We start from the raw sequence: 23,799 nt of genomic DNA, 5'->3' as shown, positions 1-23,799 counted from the left end.
CCTTCCTCCCCGAGTCTGGTTCTTCTGAAGATTTCTTCCTCTCCAGTGTCACCAGGTGCTGCTCACATTGGGAACCGTCGTCTTCCTCTTTTTGGTCTCGATGTGATGATAAAGCTGAAGAGATGTGAAGAGATGTGAAGAGCTCAGAGTCGTAGAGTGTTTATCTGAGTGACTGTAGCTCCAGCCAGCGTCCACTCTCCTCTGCTCTCTCTCACTTTAATCGTTGTACAAACTCGAATTTCTATACCCTCCTGCTGCCGCGTGATTGGCTGATCGGATGAGAACTGTGTCACGTGAGTACAGGGGTTCCCAGTAAAGTGCAAAGCGTACCGGAACGAGCGTCCTGACAGAATTACAAACTGGACACTGTGTCGAAGACTTGGTACGAGTGAGTACACTGATTGATTTTAATGGCTTTGTAAACAACTATATAAAACAGTTCATAAAAATTCATGCACTTTCAGTGTAAATTCATTTTTGAAATAGCGGAAATTTATGTACAACAGTGTGAACTGTAACAGTGACTTCATTCAGTTGGGTGGTTCACCACAAATATACTTGGCTGCATAGAAACATTATTATTGCCTACACAGAAAATAAAATGAAAAAAAAAAAGGTAAAGAAAACATAATCATGTAAAAAGATTATTTAAGATCTAACAGGTGCTTCTAGTGAAAGACGACGTCTCTCTTCAGACTGCGATTACAAAAAGTCAGTTCCTTCCAACTCGCTTGTTTCACTGAGACAAAAGAACTAAGCACTAGTGAATAAAACTGAGTATTGTTTAAGAACTTTCCCTTTACTAAAAGTTACATTCTGAAAGCATTATCAGGAAAGACCTATTGTACATAAAGTCAATAGTAGAACGACAAAAAAGCCTGAGTTGATGGGGAAAAGTAGAGTCATAATAAATCCAAAAAGCCTGAGGAAAAAGACCACTGATTTACTATATTACAAAAATTTACAACGGTATTACTGAAGGAAAAACATGATACAAGATGCTCAAAAAAAAAAAAAAATCCAAGTTATTTTTTACAGCTAAGATATGTTATTAAATAATTCACACCTGGTGGAAAAAAAAAGAAAACCTACTGAGGAAATGAGAAATGCTGTAAACGAGGTACTTCAGGTGGTGAGCCTGAGCCCAGACTGGATTCAACCTTTACATCAGCTTCTAATCATAGTCATGTGCCGTTTCCGTCGAGTTTGACACTTAAATAAGCTTGATAATCACATTGAGCATGATGAGAGACAGAGAAGACAGATGAACATAGAGAACAGTCAAATACAGGATCCAGTGTCGTGGGTTGGTGGGAATATGAGGCAGCACTCAGGGTCAATTTGTGTCCGTTTCCAGAATTAAAAAAAAAAAACTTTTATAAAAATAACAAAAAAAAGAAAAGATCGTGCTGCATGCTGCTGAGCCTACACAACGATGCAGCTTTCAACTCTTAAATATAAAAATATGCTTTGATTTTTTTTGTTTCTTTTTTCATAATCTGCTACCTGGTTTGAGCCGCGCCCCCGGCGTTCATCTCCCAGGTTCCCGAGATGAGCTGAAGCGTGGAGATGACAGTCATGCTGAACTGACTGATACACAGTGTTTTTTTTTTTCCGAACAGCTTCGGGTTGGAGTCGACAGTCCCTGTAAGGCATTTTGCTGAGTCTATGGCTGCTGGGAGCAGACCCACGCAGCTCCTGTTATGTCTTGCGGCCGCTCCAGATCTGCTCGGGTGTGCTCTTGTGGTCTGACGAGTAGTCGAAGGGCGAGCGGTGGCCCATGGGCGAGCGCGAGTCGTACGGAGAGCGCTGGTCCCGGGGGGAGCGGGGCCCGCTGGCCGAGGCCCGCTGCTCCGACTGCCAGTCCGAGTGGTAGCGGTAGGAGGAGCGCTGGTCCGAGTGGGGGTAGTCCTTGGCGTCCAGCCGGTGGTCTCTGCTGCTGCGGAACTCCTCCAGCTTCCTGTGTTTACTGTCGTTGTAGTATCTGCACGGAAACAAACATCTGCATCAGTGGGCAGCACCAGACTGTCAAAAGAAAACGCTGTAGGACAGTGAAGAAATATTCTGTACCAGTGTCAGTGTTTATTTATCGATCCTTTTTAGCTTTTACTCTTGATCTTGTGTCTCTTTTATGTATTTGTTCTTATTCCTTTTTATTGTTATTTCACTGATAGCTCCTTCTTGATTTCAGTCCTTAAGTTGTTTTTGTTTTTCAATCAAACTGTAAAGCTTTGAATTGCTTCTGGTTTGTTTAAAAGGTTTAATACAATTTGATTGATTAAATTTTAACAGTTCTAGGTCTAATCCATGTAAATTCATGCATAAAATGTGGTTATGAATGATTAAAGCTTTTGTTGCTTAGCTTATTAAACATTTCACTTAAAAAAACAAACAGTATCAACTGTACGTCCTACAGAGCTGGGATTATTAACTACGTTACTGCTACTTGTAGTTAATTTATAGGAAAAACAATATTAATGAAAAACAGAATGAGAGTTTCTTAGTCCTACAAAGGGGCAACTGAAATCCATATCCTGTAGAGCTGCTGGACCCTGATAACTGTCACTTACAGTCATATGTAGAGAGAGATTATTATAATCATTATTCTTTTTTTATTGTTTTTTTTTTCACAGAAACTCACTCCATAAGCCCTCTTTGGGTTTCTGACCTCACCCACACATTCCCTTCTACTCTGCACAAACTGCTTTTTCCCTGTTAAAAGGGTTTTCTATGGAGTTTTCCCTCAGTGGATGTGAGGGTCTAAGGACAGAAGATTGTTGTTATGATGCCATGTAAAGCCCTTTGAGACAAACTGTTTGTAAAAACAGGCTATACAAATAAAATTGCCTTGCAGTTTTTTTTATGTATGCAAATAATACAGAAAAAATGAATTAATAATAATAATAAAGAAAAGATTAGCCACGTTTCCACTGCAGGAACTTGGGGGTCATTTCACTGGGCTGGGGTCATTAACTTGTCTCCATAGCAGGAACTGTCCCTGAAGGACCATCTCCTGGGGTAGGTACTCCAAACAGCCCTGAACAACTACCTGGGCGGGGCTTGAGGTTTACTCTGTGCTGATTGGGTGAACTCAGAGTGGGGATGTGACGCCAGGAGAAAGCACCGAAATAAGCATTTTTAAAACCCAGGATTATTAAAGAAAACATCTACACTGCCAGAAAAAAACAAGAGCAGTAAAAGAACGATTACGTCACGATTGAAACTTTTTCTTTCTTTCCAAACACAAACACCACTACAAACCAAATGATTAAGTTCCAGGATCTAAACTGTTGCGCTTAGATCAGACACATGACAGCAGTGTTTCTCTGCCGGTCTTTGTCTCTCACCTGTCGTGTCTGTCTCTGTCTCTGTCTCTATCTCTATCTCTGTCCCTGCTGTCCGGTCTGTAGTGGTCTCTGTCTCGGTGGTCTTTGCCGTTGCTGAAGGAGGAGTGCGGTCTTTTCCTGGACTCTCCTCCGGAGGTCTTCCTGTGGGACTCGGAGCTGTGCCGTTCTTTGCCGCCGCTCTCGTGGTATCGACCTGAAGCTTGGTGTCTGTCCGAGCTGTAGCTGTCCCTGCTGCTCTCGTCCTGGTGAGAGTTGTCTTTCAGTCTCTCCACGTCTGAGGAGGAAGGTGAATCGATCAGTGCTCATCTTATTACACGACTTCTTATTTTGGATGTGCAGCAGAAGGACTGAAGAAACCCACTGTACCTGCATGTTTATAGCCGTGAGTGTTTCTAGTGTTCTGTTCCATTGCCTGAACAAATCATCAATAAACATCATCATCACAACAGCAACAACAGGATATGATGGTGTAATCCAAACTACTGTAAAGCCTGCTCCTACCTGGGCGTTCTCTTGTCTCTTTTTGATTGCATGCTTATACAGTTTATGAAGTTTCCTGGCGTCAAACTCTGTGAACTTGGAAACAAAAATCCACAGGTTTCTGTAAAAAGACAGAACAGAGAGCTCCGGGTTAGTTTCACACATCCAGAGATGCCACCTGTGTTGATGATGAGCATCGGCGTCTACGAACTTTCTCCACTGCTTGATCTGGTCGGGGTTGGAGTACTCCTTCAGACACTCGGTGATGTGGTCTCCGATCTTGATCAGACACTGCCTGGTGTGTTCCAGCTGCTCGCGCTCCGACAGCCCTTTCTCCGGCCGGTCCAGCTGCTTCAGGGCGGCTTTCACCGGCCGCATCCGCTCCTTACACTGCAACATTCAGACGCTAATTAACTCCAGCAACTCCCCCCAACCTTCCTCTTGTGTTAGCTCTCTGCACCAACAACAATCCTCCTTTCTCTCGCGGATGCTCATGTTTTGACTCAAGCTCCTTTTATTCTGTTCCGCCGTTATGAAAATTGTTTAAGAATCATTTAGGGGAACCAAAATCAAAACTTCTGAACGATTGCAATGGAATCGAACCTGTTCCATTTGATTCTCGGTGCCCAAACCCTACAGATGACTCTGGTTGGGCCTCAGGCTAGATATATGGTTGCTGCTGTGTCGACCAGCAGTGAAAATAGCTGGTCTACATACAAGCTCAAAGATACCTGGACTATAGTGTATCCACCGATACCGATCCAATACCACTGTTGAACTGTATACCTTGCCATGTGGAAGACAGTGAAGGCATCAGGCTGGACTTTAACATTACTTTCCTAACTCTGTAAAACGTTGCTGCTCTGTGTTTGTTGTGCTGCTGACACGCCTCATAAATATAGAATTGAAGCGAATAGATCGGTGTCATGGATCAGCCCCATTATCTGATCCCATCGTGTATCATATGTATAAAATGTTGTGACCAATCCGTGCTAGGCCATGAGGCAGTGGAGGATAAACAAAGCCTTGGAAAATAACAAAACGTTTCATATACAAAGACGTTTCATACTAAACTAACGATTGAGAATGTGAACAGGCCACTGACAATAAACACAATCCCCATCATGATGGTTGTATCAAACTAAACACAGAGGCTGTTTGGGTCATTAGCTCAGAGGCGGTCAGTGAAACGTACCACGCTGAAGGTCCTCTGGTCCAGCTCCTCAGACTCCTCAGATATGGGCACCGTCTCTCCACTGGCCGTGATGTGAACCGGGACGTCGGTGGCTTTCTTCGTCCGCTCTCGTACCTCAGTTTTTACTTCATTCTGATGAACAACAACGGAGAGTTGATACCCAACCATATCATCACGTATTCTCCTTCATTTCTCATCATTTAATCACTGTTGATCATGTCCTGTATAGTTGTTGCCTCACCTTTTCTGAGTTCTCCTCCTGCTTGTGAACAGCCTCCACGGGCTTTGTTTCTTTTTTCTCTTTTGGCTCCTTTAACTCTTTCATCTCCCAGGGGTCCTCCTTCTTCTCCTTCTTGCTTTCTTTTTTGATCTCTTTTTCTTTGACCTCCCTCTCCCCAGACGAAGAGCCCTCATCCTGCTCGGGCTCCGCCTCCTCGTCCCCGTCCTCCTCCTCCTCTTCTTCTTCCTCCTCCTCCTCCTCCTCCTCCTTCTTCACCACCACCCGCTCCGGTCGGGCCCGTCTGCTCGGTGGCTTCACTGGTGCGATCTCCTGAGAAGAGTGGAAACACATCAACACACATCGACTCCAAACTCAGAACAGGAAACATCAAACTCACTGGTATCAGGACGTACCTTTTCCTCATTAACCGTGTCCTCATCTTCTGACCTCTTGTCTGACGGGGCGTCTGAGGACGGACTCTTAATCACCTCGTCTGTCTTTGTCGGCTTCAGAGTTTTACTTTTTTTACTTCTTGGTTTCCTCTTCCGTGAATTAGCCTACGCAAACACACACACACACACACAGGGGTATGTTAGGTTTCTGGTAGACATTTTAACCTATTATTGTTACCTACACTTTGTACATCAATGATGAAAACAAGTCATATGAGGATTGTGACGCTGGTGGACTTACTGTCCCTGCTTGTTTCTGTGCTTCTTTCTTGGCCAAGTCTTTGCTCAGTAACTTGATGAGGTAGTCTGCTCTGGTCTGTAGTTGTTTGGCCTGCGGCTTCTTGTCGGGGTCGTCTGGTAGGAGCTGATCAACAGTGGACACAGTTCACGTTATTGTATATTTTTCTATCAAACAACATAAGAGCGTTGATGTTGCAGTGTTTTGGAAGGACACAAACATGGTTGCTTTTGCTGTTGGAAACAATGGCACATCAGTCTTGACTATGAGTGGTCAAAGTGACATGGATAGAGCCATCCGTTATAAAAGCAACCGCTTTAAACAATCCTTCCCCCCCACCTCCATCTCTCTTCTCTGTAACTCAACTTTGGCTCTTAATTCTTGTGATGTTCTTACATATTTTTGGTATGGATTTAGGGTTGTGCAATTATCTTATTTATTTATCTATTGGTGTTGAATACTGTCCCATGCTTCACAATGCCATGTCATAGTAAGTTGTGTTCATCCGACTCACCTTGTGTGTGAGGTTGAGGTCCGGGTCCATCTTGATCATCTCCCAGCTGCCGTAACCGTACTCATAGATGCCGATCAGGAGGCTGGAGTCGTCCTCCTTCCCCCACTCTATATCGAAGTGAGCTGCCTTTGAATGGCATGGAATCATGTACCTGTTCAAACACACACACAAATACATTCATCATGACTGGGTTGATTCTTGTGGAAATGATCTATCTCTTATCTATTATGTGCCATTAACTTACTGGACATGACAGACTGGGGCTGACAAATAAATAAATCAATGACCCAGACTCCGCCTTCTTAAAGAGACAGAACTAGACCAATAGAGAAGAGCCTCTGGACTCTTTATATTCAGTTAATATGAAAAGGACTTATAGTCTATAGAGTCTGTTCATCAAGAGTGAAAACAGCCCAATAAAACCGAGCTGTGGTGTCTGATGGTGTCTAACAGAAGTCATGCACTTCATCTGGAGCCTTACTTCTTCCTCTCCTCTGGATCAGCAGGAATGGCCTTGTGGAGTGGAGCCAGCTCTTCTTCGTGGGAGATAACAAGCTTGGCATTCACCTGGACCCCGGATATCCTGAATGTGGGGCCTTTTACCTTCCCCCGTCTGCCTCCTGGTTATCAAACAATCGGAAAAACAAGCAGTTTTATCCAGATTAGGACTGATTAGGACTACTGAGGCTGATCAAAGATCAATAGAAGCAGTGAGAAACCATCTTGCAAGCGTTGCACCATTCGATTGGTCTGTATAGACACCACTGATTATGGACTGACTGAAGTGATGGATCAGGGTTTAGTTTCATGTTTGAATAGCCATTAAATCAATTCAAGTCAAACAGCAAGAATTTTTACGATTCTCCTAAACCAGAGGTTCTCAACCTTTTTATAACCACAGACTGGTCACCAGTGGACAGTTTTACACACATAATATAAAAACGATTGTACGTTACGTTTTTCATTCAATTAATACGTGCTTTTGTGGCAATCTCAGGATATTCTGGTTCAAGAATGCAGGGATATTTTAAGTTTTCTGCAAAGTGATGAAGTGGTGGAGAGCCGGCCCCCACATTTAGGGACAGACAGAAGCGGCAAAATTCCCCAAATTTAACGACCGGAAGTGTAAATTAGACAAAACAAACGATTATATATTTTTTCATTCTCTCTCTGCGGCCCTTACCTAAACCATAAAAACTTGACGAAGCTGCTCTCTTTCCTCCAGCAGGATTAATAATAAATAGCTCTCAAGTATTCAAGTTATTTAAAACCACATGATTTAGAAATTAAACCTGTGACATTGTGTGGAAACCATTATTTCTTTGGTTACCTGAGGTCTTTTCTGGTCCACAGGGGTTTTCTCGTAGTGTTCTCACACAGCCGTTATGAACTGTTTCAGCCAATCGTTTCAGGTCATGTTCAGACTTATCCACGAGTTCAGCGTCACGAGCGATAGCATCCAACCTGAGGGAAGTACACACATACGCCGTCAGCCAACTATGTAGCAAGTTGTTGATGATAAGATCTGAAAATGTGATGTGGCTTACCGTTCCAGTGGTCCTCCAAACTTCTTGTAACTCTTGACAAACCTGGAAATGGATCACAGATGTTAAGAGGAATCTGCTGGGAGGGAGTTGGGAAAAGCCACACACTCAGAACCTGTTGTTGAAACCTTTACCTCCTGATCTCAGCGTCGCTGAAACCCTTGATGTTTTCTCGCGGAATGGTCCGAGGCCGCCCTCTTTTCTTTGGCCTCTTTCGGTCTGAAGGCGAGTCGCTGTCGGACCCAGAGTATCTTCTGTTCCTGCTCTGTCGGCCCTCCACAGCGTTAAAGCTTATCTGTGAACATGAACCGAGAACAGTCACCCGGGGATTCTGCTGCAAAAGCCCTCAGCACAGACTTGACACTGAAAACTCAAAATCTAAATGCTGGTAATCATGCTTGTTTACCTGTTTGGCACAATTCCTCATGCGTGGTAGCAAGTAGATTTCCTCCAACTCCTTCTGCCTCTCCTCTTCCTCCATCCTCCTCCTCTGCATCTCAGGAATGATGTCGTCCCAACTCCGCTGGCTGCGCTCAGAGTCGATGTCGATTTCCTCCTCCTCCATCATGGAGAAGTTGGCAACCTGCACAGGCCGGGTCAACAAAACGGCTGTAAGTGGGAAGCTGCTGAGCAACAGAGTGTAACCATTATGAATAATGTCTGAGAAATATCTTTAACCTTAAACTGAGACAGCAGCTCTTCTCCCACTGTGGAGGGTCCAGGGTCGTTCTCCCTGGTCTCAGCTCTTTTGAGGATCTCGTCGATGTCCATTTCCTACAGCGAAGAACAGACCGTGACATTCTACTCTGGCATGTGCAGATAAACTGTTAATTGTGTTCATACAACTCAGTCGATAAGTTTATACCTGAGGCTCCTGCTCCTCTCCCTCTAGCTCTTTGAAAAGCTCCTCAGCGCCGAACTTGAGGATGGCAGAAAGCTCCTCCTTGTTGAAAGGTGCCGAGCTGTAGGAAATAAAACACACCCAACTAAGATAGCAGCTAAGTGCAGCAGAAACCTTTCTGGACGTAACCCTGGAGATTAATCTGATTTGGAATATTGGTGCAAGATGACAGTGACGTTGACCTTTGAGCACCAAAATCTAATCATTTTATCCTCGAGTCTGGGCAAACTTTTTAGCATAAAATAAAAATACTTGTAAGACGTCTAGAGAGAAAAATTAGGATGATCAGTAAAGACAGTTGGGTGTGTGAATATCTTTGAGAAAAAAGTGCCCTCGAGGAGTTCCTGAGATTCTATATTCATGAGAGTTGTACAGATGAATGGAAAACTCAAACATTAATAAATCAGGTCAGGGCTGTCTGCAGTACACAGGCAAAAGGAGAAAAGCTGCCCTGATTTTGACACATTTGTCGTTAACAAGATGATCGACAGACACAAAGGGAACCAGGTGGTGTGTATGTGTGTGTGTGTGTTTGTCTTGCCTGGAGGGAGCAGCACCAGTGTGGAGAACAGTTTTCCCTGTGGTGTCCATCCTCTGGATGACAAGGTGGTCCAGCACCATCTTCTTCTTTGCCCTCTCGATGATGTCCTCCTCCACCGAGCCCCTTGTCACCAGACGGTAGATGTTCACCTGCCGGGCCACGAGGAAACAGTGAGATGTACGGCACAGTGTCACTTCTCCTGACTGCACATTACATTCCCTTTTAAAGAGGATTTGTAGCTTAACTATGCTACATTGTTTTTGTACCTTAATTAAACAGCTTTAGAATAATTGTGATGGTTTAATAAATGGCTTAACTTGTTACGAGGGGGAATGGAGGCCCTCTCTCTGTCTTTCACGTGCGTGTCACTTATTGCATCTCTTGGCTGAAAACCAACCTCTGTCTCTGTGGCACCGCGACACAAACATGTCCCGTAACCCGTAATCTCTTGTTTATGACAGATTCAACTACACATATGTAAATTTTAGACCTTTATAGACTTTTTAAAGTTTATATAACGTTATCTACCGCTCTATTGATTGATTTCCTGCTGCCTTCTTTGTAAACAAATGCACATGACCGTGAGGAGGGTTAGTAGAACAGAGGAAAAGCGACTGGACTAGCATAGTTCCTCTTTAACTGCAGTTCAGTTTGATTTGCTGTAGGTTTTTTCCCGTTTTATACTCATTTGAAGTTCTGATAAGCTACTGGTAACTGGACAGTCTACATATACTAATTTAATCTTTTTCAACTATTCTTTGTGGAGCTGCTGTTTCTGTTTATGTCCAGTTTACACTTCCCATCAGAGCTTCACTCTTTTACTGTCCCACTGGCCAGCTATTGTCCTCATCAGGGTTCTTGTACATTTAATGAAACTTTAAACATTCAGATTAAATGAGTCTGGAACACAGGTCAAGGTTAATTCCCGTTACAACACTGGAAACTAGCAGCTTTACACGAAGCTCACAGAAACAATCCAGCACTGTGAACACTATGGTGTGTTGCTGTTGGTTCAGTCTGAGGAGAAGAATCCTGACCCATTTTAAAACCAGGCTGCTTCACAACAGTTAAGGAGGGATTTCACTGATGTTCTTCCCTCATCTTAAACATGCTCACACTTTAATGTTTGAAATTAATGGTGCAACTCAGACACACACACCACAGGATATTATTTAGATCACCATACCAAAGGGAGCAAACAGGGAAAGGGTTAGGGTTAGGGGTTAGGAGTAAATACACCAGCTCACATGATCTCACTGAGAAACAGATGTAAACTAACTGAAGCATGTGGTGCAACTTGCCACAGATGTAATACTTTGCAGTGACACACACTGTCTCAGAATAAATTTACTTTTTTCTCTCTCATGTAGAGCACAGTCTCGGTTCAGCATCCACAACAGTTTAATCTTTATTTACATCATCTCCACAGTGTAACAGACTTATGAGAGCCAGATCTTTTGTGTATGTTGTAAGTAACAAACTGTATAAACTAGTATTGGTGACAGCTTGCAAACCCGTTGCATAATATGTTGCAACAAAAAAAAGAACTAGAAACAGGGGTGAATTGAAGTCAGTGGCTGCTGACCTGTCTTTTCTGTCCGATCCTGTGGGCTCTGGCCTGGGCCTGCAGGTCATTCTGGGGGTTCCAGTCTGAGTCGAAGATTACCACCGTGTCGGCCGATGCCAGATTGATTCCCAGCCCGCCCGCTCGCGTTGATAACAAGAAGCAGAAATCCTGCAAACACATAGGGAGGGTTGACTCGATATAAGACTCCTGAATTCATTAAATGAAAGTGAAGCTGCAGTAGAAAACAGAACTCACCTCTGAGCCCTCGGCGTTGAAGTGATCCAATGCCTGCTTCCTCATCTCCCCTTTGATGGAGCCGTCTAATCTCTGCAAAAACATACAACAATTCAGATTCACACATTTATACCAGCCATACAGTGGTTTCCAATAACATGCATAAGCGCTCACGGTCTGTTGTAGATTCAATTGTAAATTGACTTTTTTTTCTTGGTTTGTTTGTTTGGGTGTTTGGTTTTGTCCATGTTGTCCTATATATTGTCTGGTTATGTTACACCTCTTGTTTCTACTGTCCAGTGCCATTTGTGTTGTTTGTTAATCACTGAACTTGCACAATACATTTTTTTTTTTTTATGTAAATGGACAAAACTGCCATTTGTCTTGTTGACAAGTTAAAACATGTTTTAAGACTTGGGTTCTGGGGATGGGCAATAATGGCAATATTATCAATTTAGAATGTAATGTTATTGTAGTAAAGGAAAACACAGTAACATTTAATGATGACGAGAGTCTGAATATGTTCTGAAGCCAAACACATTTCATTTTTTCAAGTTAGCTGAAATGAAATTCCATAAGTGAAGCATGTCTATACATCAGTTTGTAAGGAACATCTGTTGATTCCTGCAATTGTCCAGTCAGCTAATCGTGTGGCTGCCATGTTACTTATCATCATACAAAAGAAAAGGGGGAAAAATATTTTAAAAAATCATCTTAGTGACTCTGAACTTGACATGATGAGAGAACATGCGAGAACGGCTTGTAGCTACCTGAAAGAGGAACTGCCGGCTCCTCAGGTAATCAGCCAGGATATCCAGCATCCGTACCATCTGAGAGAAGATGAGAACTCTGTGGCCTCGCTCCTTCAAACGCACCAGAAGTTTGTCCAGCAAAACCAGTTTCCCACTGCTGCGAATCAGTTGCTGCAAGAGGGAATAACAGTTAGTGGTCGAGCCTGTAGCAGCATGAGGGACTGTCTGTGTGTGTGGGTGGGGGGGGGTAGTTTATAATCAACTGAATCTGCTACTTCAAGCTCATTGTTTATCTTTCTGGTTCACTCCCACTGCTCAGAGTCAGTTTCATGCTGCTGCAGCTATTTTTAGAGAGGTGACCCTAAACACCCACTGTGAATTCACCTGTTGAGCAACAAACTGATGACAGACAGCGAACATGTGAAACTTATGGTAGTTCATGTCTCTGTGAACATGATGCTGATGAATAATCTGGGTTTCTAAAAAGCAGAATGTGTTTTAACAACTTCATCTTCCATCCTCAACTCTGAACATCCAGTGCTATTGGCTAGATGCCAATCATGAAACCAAATGAGACACTTATATACAACTTTGTCAGCCTGATGTGACACACTATAACACAAACCAACCGACCTGTAAGGCCTCAGCTCTGGTGAGGAACTCGATGTCCTCTGGGTGCTTGATCAGGTAGCAGTGGTTGCAGCACTTCTTCAGCTCCATCATGATGTTCAGGAATCCTGATGTGCTGCCTTTGGTACCTTTACTCAGAGCCTTGTAGTTCCTCGTCAGGATCCACCTAAATCACACACAACACACTTTTATTCAGGGTTCCCACTTTCCAGCTGCTACAGTATAATACATCCCCCATCCCATTCATGCTTTGGAGAAGTGTTCTTTTCCACAGTTGTACTTTATTTTGTACATTTAACTAGTTTGTTTCTATGTTTATTCCTCTCTCACCCCCAGAAGTCTGACTCAAAGATGTGCAGTCTATGGTTCTAACTTATCTATGAAATCATCTCTTACATGCTTAGAAATTATGACAAATGGGCTCTATGCATAGCTCTGCTACTTCCTGAATTTAATGCTGCTCCTTTATTTCCCATTGATCAAAGAACAACACAAACATGTTGTTTTTGTTTTTAAATCACGGCCTCTACAGCTCTCTGCTGCTCCTCTACCTGTCACTCAGCAGAGGAGACAATAGGTTTTCTCACTAGGCACTTCTTTCTTGGTTGTGTTTTGTTTTTGTATCGTATCTACACTTTTATACTTTGTCTATTGTACATGTTTTTACATGACCGAAATAAACCCACTAAACAGACTAAACAAAAAAAGAGACAAAAAAGAAATCCTTGGTACCAAATAGAGCTCTGGTAGCTGATGTCACAATGTGATAAATACTTTTCCAGGACAACTCAAGCTTTTCCAGGGCATTTAACTTTTTTCCCCAAATTTTTCATGTGTTTTCCATGAAAAATAGGTCAACCATTTTCCAGGTTTTCCAGGACGCGTAGTTTGTAGGCCTTCGTAACCCCCTAAATAATAACCGACCCTTCTGTGTATCACTCAGCAGGCGGTGAACATCTATACTGGTGCAACTAGAGCTTTCATCTTTATAAAAACTGGATTTATATTTTATCTCCTCACCATGAATATGTCCACAGCAAAGTCACTAGTAGTAATTTGTAGGTTATTAATCTTTTTTTGACAGCCAGGGAAACATGAATGTGTGTGGTTTACTTAATGACTAAAACATGTTTTCTTTGATTACATGTTAGCGTAGCATGCAGCTCTTACTTGTAATACTGTTTCTGGATAGCACTCATCTCCACTCGGAGGATCTGCTCCACTTTGGCGGGCAGGGATTTCTCTACGTCCTTCTTGACTCTGCGCAGCAGGAAGGGTTCCAGTTCTTTGTGCAGACTGGTGTAGCCAGAGTCCCTGCCTTTACCGTGTTCCTCCTCAAACATCTCCCAAGAGTGAAACCTTCAGACACAACACAGAGATACAGGAGAGTCAGCTCACAGTACGGGACACAAAGTCAGAGAAACTGTGTTACTTTGTTTTCATCATATTTCATATTGTTACACTGAGATTGGTGTAACAATACACTGGCTCCTAAGAATGACCACATTTTGATACCTTGCTTCTGTTTCCTTTTAATTTTTTAACTCCTTAAATTTTGTGTACTTTTTGCTTGTCTGAGCTTCTTTGTATCCTCTCTCATTCTTTTTTCTTTTGCTAGATTGTTTTATTTTAATAATTGAGGCAAAGAGAGGAAAAAGGATAGATGATGGATACATGAATAAAATGATAATTAAAAACAATGTTAAACAATATTTGACAAGCAGAGCTGTCTCTCTAGGATGACTTTTTTTATTCAGCACATCGTCCCTCTGCCAAAACATGATGCCTGAATCGCATAGTTCAAGTCATCTGCAAACACTCTGCTCTGTGATTTTGGTGTTATGCTGGTAGAAATAGCACTGTGTCTTCAGTCAAAATAAATAACAACTACAGTGACATCACTTGATTTATCTGCAATTTATCCCAGCTCCCTCTGAGGACACAAGACGTCACATGTGCCATGTTGTCACGTGTTTTACACCTCAAACCAGTGAACATATTCATTATATTCATACAGCACAGACAAAGCTGTAACGGTGGATGTGACCTACTTCTCGGGCATGATGAAATGCAGCAGGGACCAGAGCTCTTTCAGCGAGTTCTGCAGCGGCGTCCCTGTGATCAGAAGCCTGTGGTTGGACTTGAAGTCCATCATGGTCTTGTAGAGCAGGGAGTCGTCGTTCTTCAGACGATGCGCCTCGTCCACACCGATGAAGGCCCAGTTAACGTTGCCCAAAAACGACTGGAGATACACACATTTATTACAGTTGTGTTATGTGCTGACATCATACTGTAATACTTTAGAACTGACATTTACCACTTCATGTGACACTAGGGTTGTCATGAGGACCGTACCAAGTCGATGCCGACACACAAAAGAAATACAGTCCCTCCAGAAAACCGCAATTATGCAATCGCATAATCAGCCGAAGTCCGCAAAGATGCCGCACTTTCGCCGCATAAATTGCCAATTTTCTTATTCATCAAACCACAGTTTTTTGCAGGTTTCCTGCAATTTCGTTGCATAAAGTTGCATAAATATCCTTCGTATTCCATTACATTTTTTAAAGAAAAGGTGCCGCATAATCAAGGATTTTTGCCCGCAACAATCCCAAAAAAACGTTTTTTCTGGAAGGACAGAAAAGATGTCAGTACCTGCCTTTTTTACCATGAGTTTGTACCATGAGTACGGAAAAATTACAACTTTGCCCTCAGCGCGCTGTGACGAGTCCTGTCGGGACTGATGCGGACATTATACGCACGTGAGTATTTTTATTTTTATTGTGATATTGAAAAACTATCGAGAACCGTGGAAATATACTGGTATTGGTATCGACTACTGAAATTCTGGTATCATGACAAGCCTATGTGACACAAACAATGGCAAGACCATATTCCATAATAAGGTTAGGTAGCTGTTCACCTTATCTTTGAGGAGAATCTCATATGTTGTGAGGAGGATGTTGAATTTGAGCCTCTTGCTGTGGACGTGCATCCACTCATGTGTCCTGATCTGTTCAATGAAAGCAGGAGAGAAAAGGAAACATTATGATCAATGACTGTATTTGAGATGCATCCTGTATATCTAAACATTTGACTGCAAGAGAAGACAATATGAAGCCATATTCAGTGTGTGAGCGTGCAACAGGTGCTATACCATGTTCCTACTGCTGATGTCTCCCAGGTAGACTACGACATTCATCTGGGCGGCCCACAACTGGATCTCTCTCTGCCAGGAGGTTAGTGTTGAGAGGGGCACGACCAGTAAGAAAGGCCCGTACAGCTGGTGCTCGTTGAACATGTAGTTGAGGAAGCAGATGGTCTGGATGGTCTTCCCTAAACCCATCTCGTCGGCGAGGATACAACTGTTGCCCCTATGAATGAAACAACAGCAGTAGATCAGACTGAGTTAGAGTTTCAGTTAGAACACATCCAACACGTGAACCTGGGATCTATTCTGTTTATTTACATACTTTCCCTCATAGATCTGTGTGTGTAGCAAAGAAACATGTTGTCCCTATTTTGAATTTTTGCATTTGTGTGATAGAAAACAGCAGCACATTATATTATGAAGGTGAGAATTAGGTATAAGTTTTAGTCGTACTTGCACCAAGAGTGAGCCATCCAGTTCAAACTGTCCAACTGGTAGTCTCTCAGCTCCAGTGCTGCGCCTCTCAGCTCCAGTCCTGCGCCGATGTAAGTCGGCTGCTTCTTCATGGGCACAAACCTGGGTCTCTGTTTCAGCACCTACAGAGCAGAACCACAGTTAGTTGGTGTTCAGATCATTTGAGAGAGGCTCAGATTAATCAGCTGATTCTCATCAAAACAAACAAACAAATACACAGCATAACTAACACACTGAGACTCTGACTGTACGGCACCTTGCAGTCTCTGGATGGAATGTTCTTGGACTGGTTTCTGCTCATGTAGTCATCGATGCATTTTTGGAACTTTCTGCCGATCAGACCGCCGTCCTCCCAGCTACACTCCGAGTACGATAAGCCTTGCCACTTGCACAGGTAGTCTGGGTAACCTGCCGCCGACTTCTGGTTCGAATGGCCTGCTCGGAGGAAATTCAGAGACGTATTTAGTCACATACAGCGGCGCTGGGTAAAGACCTCGATGTACACAAGCAGTACAGAGCAGAAAACCCACCTATGATTCGCTCCACTAACTGGTACTGAGAGTGCAGGTCGTCCATCAATTCCTCCTGGCAATTGAAATATTCTATATCCTCTGGAGAAGCCGCTTTTAACCTGGAGAGAGAGGGAAACATGTAAACAATAGTCTGTAATTCATTTATAACATGTGGGTATTAAATAAAACTACGACATAAAACTTTTCATCCTCAAACCGAGCAGGTCTGAGAGCAGAAGCTGAGCCGTTTGAATCCCTGTATGGAGCATGAGCTGTGTCAGCCACAGTTAACCTTGTCATACTGATGCAACAGTCCCAATGAAATAAATGAGGCATCTGTTTTTTTAAAGGAGACAAATGCTATTACAATTTTAACCAATTACGGCGGCCGGTCATCATCGGTCACATGGGGTCGGGGGTTAGCCGAGGCGCTATTCTAGATTCACAGAGGTTAAACGGGGCCTTGCAGTTGGTTTACACTACAAGAGACATTTGTTTATTACATGCATGTGACCAATTTGAGACAGTGTTTCTGATTGTTTAGATGGGACGACATGGTGATATTTCCCTTTTTTTTTGCGTGAGGATAGAAATGTTTACATTCAGATAGCATGGTTATAGTCGCCGGATTCCCCTGAATCCACCACATGTGAATAGTGTTTCCTGCAGCTCATACTCTATAATGTGTAAATAAAATAAGCTCTCACCATTTCCTTTTTTCCTGCTCCTTCTTCTTGAAATTGTCCAGTTTCTTCATTCCCTTGGCATTCTGCAACTTGAGCGTCTCCTCTGTCTCCCAGGTGTTGTGGATGTGGGCCCAGTTCTTCCATTTGATATAATACTGGACATCACCAGCCTCTTTGTTGGGGTTGAAGTTGGCATTGGGGTCCCCGTCTGCTTCTACCGCGTATACAGTGGTTACACTTCCTATCGCTGTTGGGAGGGAAAAAAGGAATAGTTTAGCACATATTTCTTCATTCATCCAAGGTCCTGGTTAAATAAGAACGGATGGCGTCATCTCCCTTACCTCTTTTCCTTCCAACCCTGCATTCCATCACTTTTTCCAGTGTTTCAAACTCATCTTCTTCAGGCTGCGGGACGTCTTCGCCCACAACCTCCACGACATCGTCTGAGTCCGTCTTCAGTTCCTCGTCCTCCTTATAGCTGATGTTGACCGTGGCCTGCCGCCGCGGCCCCGCCGACGCCGCCTTCTTGTAGCTGTCGTCGTCATCATCAGAAGATGAGCCCTTCTTCTTCCTCTGCTTGCTGCTTTTCTTCCCGTTCCGAAAGTTCATCCTGAGGCACAACAAGAGGTGAAGAAAATGATGCATACGCCAAACTATGGTGCGTATCTTCAAAGATCACAGGTCAGCGGAGGTGAGCGACCGCTGTGGAGGGACATGATTGGGACATTAAACGCGCAGTCGTTCACTTACTTGGTTGGAGGTTTTCTGCTTTTGATTTTGTGACTGGGCTCATAGTCTGACGCCGTTTCATCACTGTTGTTGTCCTCTGCTGATGAGTCTGATCCAGAACCACTCCCAGATCCAGAGTCAGAGGAGCCAGAATTTCTTCTCTTTTTCGATCCACTCGATGAATCTGATTCATCGCTACTGGACGAGTCCTAGAAAAGATAATCAGCAACCACAGAGTAAGAAATCGATTTGAAGACGTTACATTTTGGTACACCGATGAAATCTCCAGTGTGTTTTGATTAGACCTCAGTGGAAACAAACCTCATCAGATCCACTGTTTGAGGAGCTTTGTCTCTGCTGCAGTTGCTGCTGCTGCTGCTGCTGCTGAAGCTGCTGTTTCCTGAGCATAGCAGACCTTTGCACTGCTAGGATACTTGGGTTGGACTTCCAGAACTAAATCAAAGAATGAGGTCAAAGGTTAACCAAAATATGTGAGGTTTAGAGGGCTTTCACATGACAATCCGTGTTTAACACCCAAAAAGAACCGTGTGTAGGTCTGTTACCCGAGTTGTTTTCGAGGTAAATTCATGCAAAACCGCTGATGCGCATTCCCATCAGGGGCATTGTTTCAGCAAGCAGTCACTGCATTTGCCTCAAGAACAACTCTGTCTCGCAACTTTCCGTTATTATCTCATAGCGTGGTGAATGTGCAGGTCACAACTTGTCCACCAGAGTGTTTTGAAGTTGTTGGATTGTGTATTTGATGAGTTTGCTGAGGGAAACCAAGAAATTCCATGAGCCGCCTCCGTAGCATAGCTCTGAGCAGCTTGCGGCTCTGCTCCACCGTTTTAAAAACAGCTTTCACCAACAATTAAAAGTAACAAACCTACTACTATGACTATAGCATAGCATAGCATATATGGCAATGATCCAATTTGCCAAAATGTTGAACTATCCCTTTAAGCCAGGTGAATTTTGAGTATTACAACTCTGCATTTTTTAACACATGATGCAAAGATGAGATGGACATGCACAGTCAATATTGATAAAGGGTTTCACACAGTGTTAAGCACTTCATTAGTGATAGTATGAAATCAGCTTTACATTTGACACGTGACATTAAAACATTTTCCTTCGACAAGTCGTCATCTATCGATGACCGTTTCTTTACCTCAGCTCCATCGATGTTGGACTTATTTGGTGGTTCCATCTTCTCCTTGGATTTCTTTGTGTCAGAGTCTGACTGGCTGCCAGAATCTGAGCCACTTCCTGAGTCACTGCTCCCTGATTGGCTGCTGCTGCTGCTGGAGGAGCTGGAACTGGAGCCTGAGCCGGACCCTGATGCAGAGCCCGATCCAGAACCGGATTCATCATCCGAGTTACTACGTAAAATAGAAAACAGACGCATGTGCGTTAGTGATTAATAGATCAATCATTCATAGACCAAATCAGTTTGACTCATTCATTCAAATAGATCAAATTTCTATTCCATTTTTTGATGCGTACCAGCACATCCTACAGTTGTAAACCTTTATTAAACTGTATTAACATCTATTACAGTCTTGTATACCATTTAACGTGATGGCACACAGCCACAAAGTGTTGCTTTTGCTTTACATAATTGGTGAAATCAGTCAGTTCAATCATCCATTTCAGTGAAAAAGTGTCAACACAAAGAAGCTGATCTCTGGCAACAAAAGTCTGTCCTCACGCAACTTTAATACATAAAGTGTAAAATTATTTGGCAACACAATATGTTAGATAAAACATCAACTGTACATTGGTGTTGGATTACTAATTGATTCTATTTTGAAAATAATTACCTCCTGGATACCTGAATAATATGTATTAATTGAGTGGGTTTTTAGTTAGACTTATACGGTCAATGGTTAACACAAGCTCAAGACATTTTTTACCTTTTATTCTTCAACATAAAATCTGTCAATACAATACTCTAGTTCTGATTCCTTAAAGCCACTAACTAGTGCCTAGAAGAGACAACAGAAGCTTATCACATTATCTAGTCACCAGTCCACCTCTACAGCCTTGTTGTGTTTACCCTCACTATCTTACAAAGTGTGTGTGAGGACATGCTTTTGCAGAAGGTCAGATCTAAATGAAATTACGAGTTGAAGTTTAGTGATGTTGATGTTTAAGTCATGTGACCTTGATGCAGTTTGTTCATAGTCTCACATTAGGGTGTTACTTCTGTTGATTGTATTTAGGCTTCAAATGTCATAAATTAGTTCATTAGTGAAGATGATCTAAACCTGGTGGGATCATAAACTATTGATTGTCACAGATCTTATCTTCTTTAATAATCTCAAAGGCAAGGAAAACATTTCCATTGGCCTTTTGGGGAAGGGACCAGGGTGAGCCAATATCCTGGTTGGGCTATGACAATATAAGCTTTAATATTGTTGTACTGGTGTTGATATTACACTGTAATATACCTTGAGATAACATGAGCTGTGATTTGACACTATATAAATAAAACTGAACTGAATAGTAAACTGATATGCACTGGCTTGTGCAAAATAACAATGGCAAACCATAAGATATCAGTCTGTAAGTTTATAAACTGCACATTTAGAGGCAAACAAACAGAGGACAACAGTCCGACCTGCACACAAACAAGTGTGAGACAAATTGTCCAAAGCTTTCTGATCCTGTCCTGCCCCCCTGAGGAAGACAAATCGCAACTCAAATTATTTTATCCCTTCAGTTATTAGGTTGATGAATGCCAATGTTATTGAGTAGTTTTGTGCTTGTCGTTTATTTATTTACTTTATCCTATTTATTCATTCTTTTCCATATTGGAATACTCTAGAATATCTGCACATGTACATGACATCGCTGTTGGGAAGCCATGAGTTGAACTGATTTACTGAAAACTGAGAGTCGAGTGTCAGAGTTGTATGTCCAATGAATGATTGTTGTATGTGTTGTGCTTTTCATTTTCTAACTTAATTGAACTGGGAGCTGTAAACTGAATTGCCCGTATGGGATAAATAAAGTTTTCTGAACTGAACTTATGTGTAGGGGGAAAAAAGGTGATAGAAATTTTGATTAACATCAACTAGCACTTTGATGTTATTTTGTGAGAGACTGATTTACCTTGATTCTCCACTGCTGTTGCTTACACTTTCATCCTCACTGCGTCCAGCCATGTTGAAGTCCAAAATATAGACTTCACCTGACGACCTGTTGTACTATGTTCCTCGTGGTTAACCTGAGAGAAAACACACATCGCACCAAAAACATGAGAAATACCGCCTTGGAATGCGAGAAATATACACTTATGCCGTGTTGTTCATATTAAGCACAACCTGGAAAAAATTGCACAACGCGGGTAAACATCCTAAAGTAAAAGGCATGTGCAGCTCAGTGTGCACCATCCCAAACAAACTATAGTCCCTGCATCAAAGTTCAACAAATGAACTGTCCTTGTGGAGCTGTCACCACACATACGCACGAGATTTTAAGAAAACCAAAACTAATTTATGCTCTGTGCTGATGTACAGGGTCAGATCGTGTGGCTTTGTTCCATACTTAAACATTTTTACATTCATATTTCAAGTTAAAACTCTAACAGATAGACCTGTGCGGTCGGCTGTTGCTAAATGCATTTGTTCCCTCACCGCAGAGGCCTATCGGGCCTGCGCAGCAGCAGCGTGTTATCTCACTCACACAAAGCTCCGGGAAAACTCTAACCAACAAAATAACCACACTAACCTCAACCATGGCCAGAAACTATCGTGTACTAATCGGGGTTGTACCGACCTTCGACTCAGAGCACTATTTAGACTGACTGGTAACTACAGTTTAGCATGTTGCTAACTAGCTAATACCGGTTCGTGACGCCAGTGTCAGCTATTGGCGGGGTGCGTAGCAGCAACATACACAGAAACGTCCAACGCGCCAGGCAGAAGTGTTTTTCTCTCAATACTCAAACAGACAACAAAATCCCACAACAATCGGCAAATAGTGCTGCCATCAACAGCTATATCGATGCTAACAACTATCTCCTAAGTATAATCAATAACTGTTTGTTAGCGCTAATGTGTTATGCTAACGTTATGATTTTATATGTAAGAAAAGTATAACACTTGTAAAAACAAGAAATTCAGCAGTTAGCGTTATACTTCCACAAAATGCGTCGAAACCATGTGAGCCAAATGTTAGATGTGGTGCCATATTTATTTAAAGTCAACGTGAGCTCCGTAAACATTGAGGACGATGGTAGCCCTGCTCCTACTGGGGTTGTCAGGGAAAGTGCCATTGGCTAACGCTGTGAAGCACGAGGCTACCACGGAAGCTAACAAAATGACAAAACTTTGCCCCAGTTCATCTGAGTAGCGAACCGCTGGACTGTTCGTTCACCAGTCACGGTCGACACTCGCTCTTTAACAGAGAACTACATTTCACTATGCAAATGTCTGTGCAAGCAGTGGACCATGGTGTCCCTGAACTTATTTACTATTCATCATTAAACCCACAAACCCAAATTAGCTAACCTAACTTCACCCTCTTCCATCTTGTTTTAATTCGCCGCTCACTTCTCGCGGCTTTTACCATATAAACATGCATCGTTAGCTCACTTTCTCGCTCAACTAAGAGATGCGTAGCTCAACGCTGTATAATACTTTACATTTATTTATGTTACCTGGATAAGTCCAATGAAATAGTTGTTTAAATCCACCTTTCCACTTCTGAGGTCCTTTCTTCTTTTATTTAACTAGTGAGCTAGCAGCTGCTGGTAGCTAACGCTACCTTACGCTAGCTAGCTATCTCCCAGTTCGGGAGAGCAGCCCCGAACGATTCAGTTCCGTAAAACTGGTGCAATGTTGGTTTTCCTCCGTCTTCAAAAAAAACAAGTTAAGTCCCCTTTCCCGTTATAGTTATAAGTTTAGTCTAACGCTCGTCGGTCAACTGCGATCGTAGAAAGCTGGCATTTCAGTCCAGGGTCCTCTGACCACCGGCCTCCGCCATGACACCGTAGGGTTCACTTCACTAGGAAACCCCGGGCAGTGACGTAACGACTGGGCTTCTCATTACAGTAACAGCAGCAAACATCTGGCAGCGAGCTGTAAGGACTTCTTGGTGATAAATGAAACTGTACACTGAGAGGTTTGTTTAAATTCAATCAGCAGGACTGTAAAATGTGAAAGCATTGTTATAAGGATAAGCCAGATAGTTCCCTTTTTAAGAAAGCAGGACTGTTCTATCCACTGATACAGACAGGCCACAACACTAAAGGAAAAACCTGAAAAGTTAGTGTAGAAAAAGGATGACAATGTCTATATTCATGGGATTGGAAGGGTCACTGAATGCTTATTAATATAGCCCACATTTAATGTGTCTGGTTGTTAACTAAAAACAAAACACCACAATCATGCTAGCCTACTCTATTCTATATGAGAGATCCAAATAAAACAAAATAAAATTGAAAAATAGAACAACAGTCAACTAAGACACTAGATACAACAAAAATTGCTCCTTTAGCTATTCTATAAATTGCAATATAACATGCATGTCAAATCATGACTTAGCATATTTTCCTTTTTGTAGAATTCCTTGAAATATATATCAGTCGTACAGGCATTAAATATCCCAAAGTAACATAGTGGGT

At 42.5% G+C, this 23,799-nt stretch overlaps 1 protein-coding gene across 1 annotated transcript; it reads right to left on the bottom strand.

Annotated features, from left to right (window-relative positions):
- Window positions 1–1,469: 1,469 nt before the first annotated feature.
- chd1 (chromodomain helicase DNA binding protein 1) lies at window positions 1,470–23,170 on the bottom strand. The gene is made up of 36 exons (XM_083983741.1): window positions 22,834–23,170; window positions 21,285–21,399; window positions 19,339–19,549; window positions 18,489–18,620; window positions 18,189–18,376; window positions 17,780–18,048; window positions 17,460–17,685; window positions 16,771–16,871; window positions 16,497–16,675; window positions 16,220–16,362; window positions 15,773–15,989; window positions 15,539–15,628; window positions 14,667–14,857; window positions 13,786–13,974; window positions 12,619–12,781; window positions 12,004–12,156; window positions 11,255–11,326; window positions 11,018–11,167; window positions 9,433–9,581; window positions 8,856–8,952; window positions 8,669–8,764; window positions 8,397–8,573; window positions 8,125–8,285; window positions 7,994–8,035; window positions 7,777–7,910; window positions 6,928–7,066; window positions 6,447–6,597; window positions 5,936–6,058; window positions 5,656–5,799; window positions 5,264–5,572; window positions 5,023–5,154; window positions 4,039–4,217; window positions 3,849–3,948; window positions 3,714–3,759; window positions 3,348–3,621; window positions 1,470–1,984 (listed from the first exon to the last, which is right to left on the bottom strand). Exons 2-36 carry the CDS (start codon window positions 21,335–21,337, stop codon window positions 1,702–1,704), a joined length of 5,463 nt encoding a protein of 1,820 aa, XP_083839867.1. The 5' UTR covers window positions 21,338–21,399; window positions 22,834–23,170; the 3' UTR covers window positions 1,470–1,701.
- Window positions 23,171–23,799: the final 629 nt, after the last annotated feature.

The sequence above is a fragment of the Trachurus trachurus genome (genome assembly GCF_905171665.1).
Source record: "Trachurus trachurus genome assembly, chromosome: 12".
In the NCBI taxonomy this organism is placed as follows: domain Eukaryota; kingdom Metazoa; phylum Chordata; class Actinopteri; order Carangiformes; family Carangidae; genus Trachurus; species Trachurus trachurus.
The sequence above is the reverse complement of the archived record's forward strand: the minus strand, read 5'-3'. Positions and strand labels throughout refer to the sequence as shown.